The 2,659-nt window shown below is 39.4% G+C and overlaps 1 protein-coding gene across 1 annotated transcript in view; it reads right to left on the bottom strand.

Moving 5' to 3' along the window:
- LOC106512284 (cadherin-24) overlaps positions 1–2,659 on the bottom strand; it is a 99,373-nt gene that overhangs the window by 45,148 nt on the left and 51,566 nt on the right. The window contains exon 4 of the mRNA XM_014000944.1: positions 1,494–1,613. Within this exon, the coding sequence (XP_013856398.1) occupies positions 1,494–1,613 (120 nt within the window). The remainder of the gene's footprint in view (positions 1–1,493; positions 1,614–2,659) is intronic.

Raw genomic sequence — 2,659 nt, 5'->3', positions numbered from 1 at the left:
CTAGGACCTGTCTGCCATGGGTGACCCTACCAGGGGCATAAAGCCCCAGACAGCATAGCTCCTAGGATCATTGGGACACTCAAACCTCTCCACCACGATAAGGTAGCAGCCCAAGGAGAGGGTAGCAGCCCAAGGAGAGGAGTTTTACATTAATGTAGCCTGAATTAAAACATGCACCCCTAGAAATGTTATATCAAAACGACTGGCTCGGTGAGAGGTGTGCTATTACTTTTTGTGGCAATTTGGGTTACAATGGCAACATAACTCGAAAAAACATACCGCCAAAAAGCCTCATGGGAATACAATGAACTCAGCTCTGCAGACCCCAAAGTGCTTTACACATAGCAGGGCCATTCAACTGGTGGCCCACAGGTCAAATCCGGCCCGCGAGTGACCAAAGTTCGGCCCGCCAATTGGTTCAGTCATCTTTTAAGCCCAAACCCCCGGTTTTCTACTTTAATTACTCTAAGTTATTTTAGCTGGACATTGACATGTTTAGAATCTACAGAAATGTCAGAACCGTGGCTACAAGCTGGTATAAACCATTTATATGCATACTCAAGACAGTTAAAACTACAAGCAATTGAAGATAGAACTATGAGAGTGAAAATAAAATTGGTTTAAAAATTTGTCAAGTCAGAGATGTCAAAATAATATTTGTGTCAAATAGGAGGCATAATGTGTTCTTTTTGTTTTTTGATATTGTTGAATTATGAGTACTTTTATAGGGTTCTGTATGTTGAATTCATGATTGAATGTAGTAAAATAAACTATTTCAAACATAACAGATCTTTRTAATACTTGGTTTATTTACATAATAATTTTAATTGCTGGATGTTTGGCCCCTGAGCTGTTGATCTGCAGTAACTGTGGCCCTCAGAGCACTGCAGACATACACCCATTCACACACTGATGGTGGTAAGCTACATTGTAGCCATAGCTGCCCTGGGGCAGGTTGACAGAGATGGGGCTATGATCTAGCACCACTGGTAGGTAAGGCAGTTGAAGGGTCTTGCCCAAGCACACAACGACTGAGACAGATGGAGTGAGTGTTCGAACCAGCAACCCACCGGTTACAGGACGTACTCTACCTCCTGAACCATTGTCACCTCAGAGGATCAGAAATGATAACAAATAACTGACTGRTTAGGAGAGGGAGCAAAGAGTATAAATTAGAGCTAATGAACAAAAAGACCCGAGCTGATAACCAAAACTGGAACAGCTGAGTGTGCACAGTGGAACAGAGGAACACTGAAGCAAACTGAAGTTATGACAAACTAAAACACAAATGAACTAAACAAGAATGAAACAGAAAAGAAAAAACACACTGGCCAAAGCCTGATCCAGAATCACGAAGCATTTTCAAAATAGTAATCAAAATACACACAACATAACAGATAAAGGTTAATTACACAAACTCTAATCATCTGGACAAATAATGTATAAAACAGCTTTAAATGAAATGTGTGGCATGTGGGATTAGATGAACAGACCTGTTTGAGGGTCCACAGAAAAGAAGTCCTGGCCGTGTAAAATCCCGTACACCAGCCGGGCGCTGTTTCCATATGTTGGATCATCAGCATCTACAGCTGTGACTTGGACTACAGACGTGCCTGTAAAACAAAGAGCGCCTGGTAAAAAAAAATTAAATAAAAAGAACTCCTAAAATGTAAGTCATTGATTGTTCTCCTTACATTTTCATTTCAATATCTGATATTTACACCTGTTTGGCTGAAAAGATAATATTTTCTGTCATGTCTTCATGCTCACAGATTGTTCTAAATGTCATATCGTGTTTCACAATCATCCAGCTGGATGTTTTGTCAGAAGAAGCATTTTAAGTTCAACTTTGGGGCAAAATGGTGATTTGATTGTACAGCAGCACCCGAAATCTGTTTGAAGGACTCAGATTGTGAAGAACAAGATTCTTTGGTCCAATGAAACAAAGACAGAACTGTTTAAATGTTCTGTCTGAAGGAAATCAGGCAGTGCTCCTCATCTGGCCAACCTCATCCCAACAGCAGCACCATGATGTGTTAGTGTTGGAGGCAGCAGGGACTGAGTCAGGGCAAGGCTGAAAATACAGATACATTCAATCAAAATCTGTCACTGTTTAAAGCCATAATAGCTGTCAAAATATGCATTTTTTTCAATGTTTTTTTCATTAAATATTGCGTGTATGTGTATCAACTGAATACTCCCCCCAAAAATATGCAACACTCATCATGAAAAGTCTCATTTCTAATAAATGAGTGAAACAGAAAATACTGTTAGGTTGACAAAAAAATAAAAAAAAATGAATAGTTTGTTTACATTTGAACATTGACCAGTACACTTTCCTTCTCAGCGTGTAATGAATATTGAGCTGGTAAGAACATACATGTCAACTTGTACGGATTGTCCGTAAGTTATAAGGATTTTACGTCATTTTGCAGGTATACGGACGTATAGAGCAATCTCACGGATTTTTTAAATCTTACGGATTTTTTTCAAAACATCATTTTCAAATTCATCTAACATGTCAGAGCCTGTAGGATGATTTAAAAACAATAAATACCATCTTCCAACCTGTTCTGCCGCTAGAAATAAGTTTTGAACTTTTTCCGCTCTCTTTTCCTCCTGCTACGCAGCAGGCGCTTTCATGTGTGCAGCTGATGGG

The sequence above is a fragment of the Austrofundulus limnaeus genome, unplaced genomic scaffold, assembly GCF_001266775.1.
Source record: "Austrofundulus limnaeus strain Quisiro unplaced genomic scaffold, Austrofundulus_limnaeus-1.0 Scaffold8, whole genome shotgun sequence".
Taxonomy (NCBI): domain Eukaryota; kingdom Metazoa; phylum Chordata; class Actinopteri; order Cyprinodontiformes; family Rivulidae; genus Austrofundulus; species Austrofundulus limnaeus.
The sequence above is the reverse complement of the archived record's forward strand: the minus strand, read 5'-3'. Positions and strand labels throughout refer to the sequence as shown.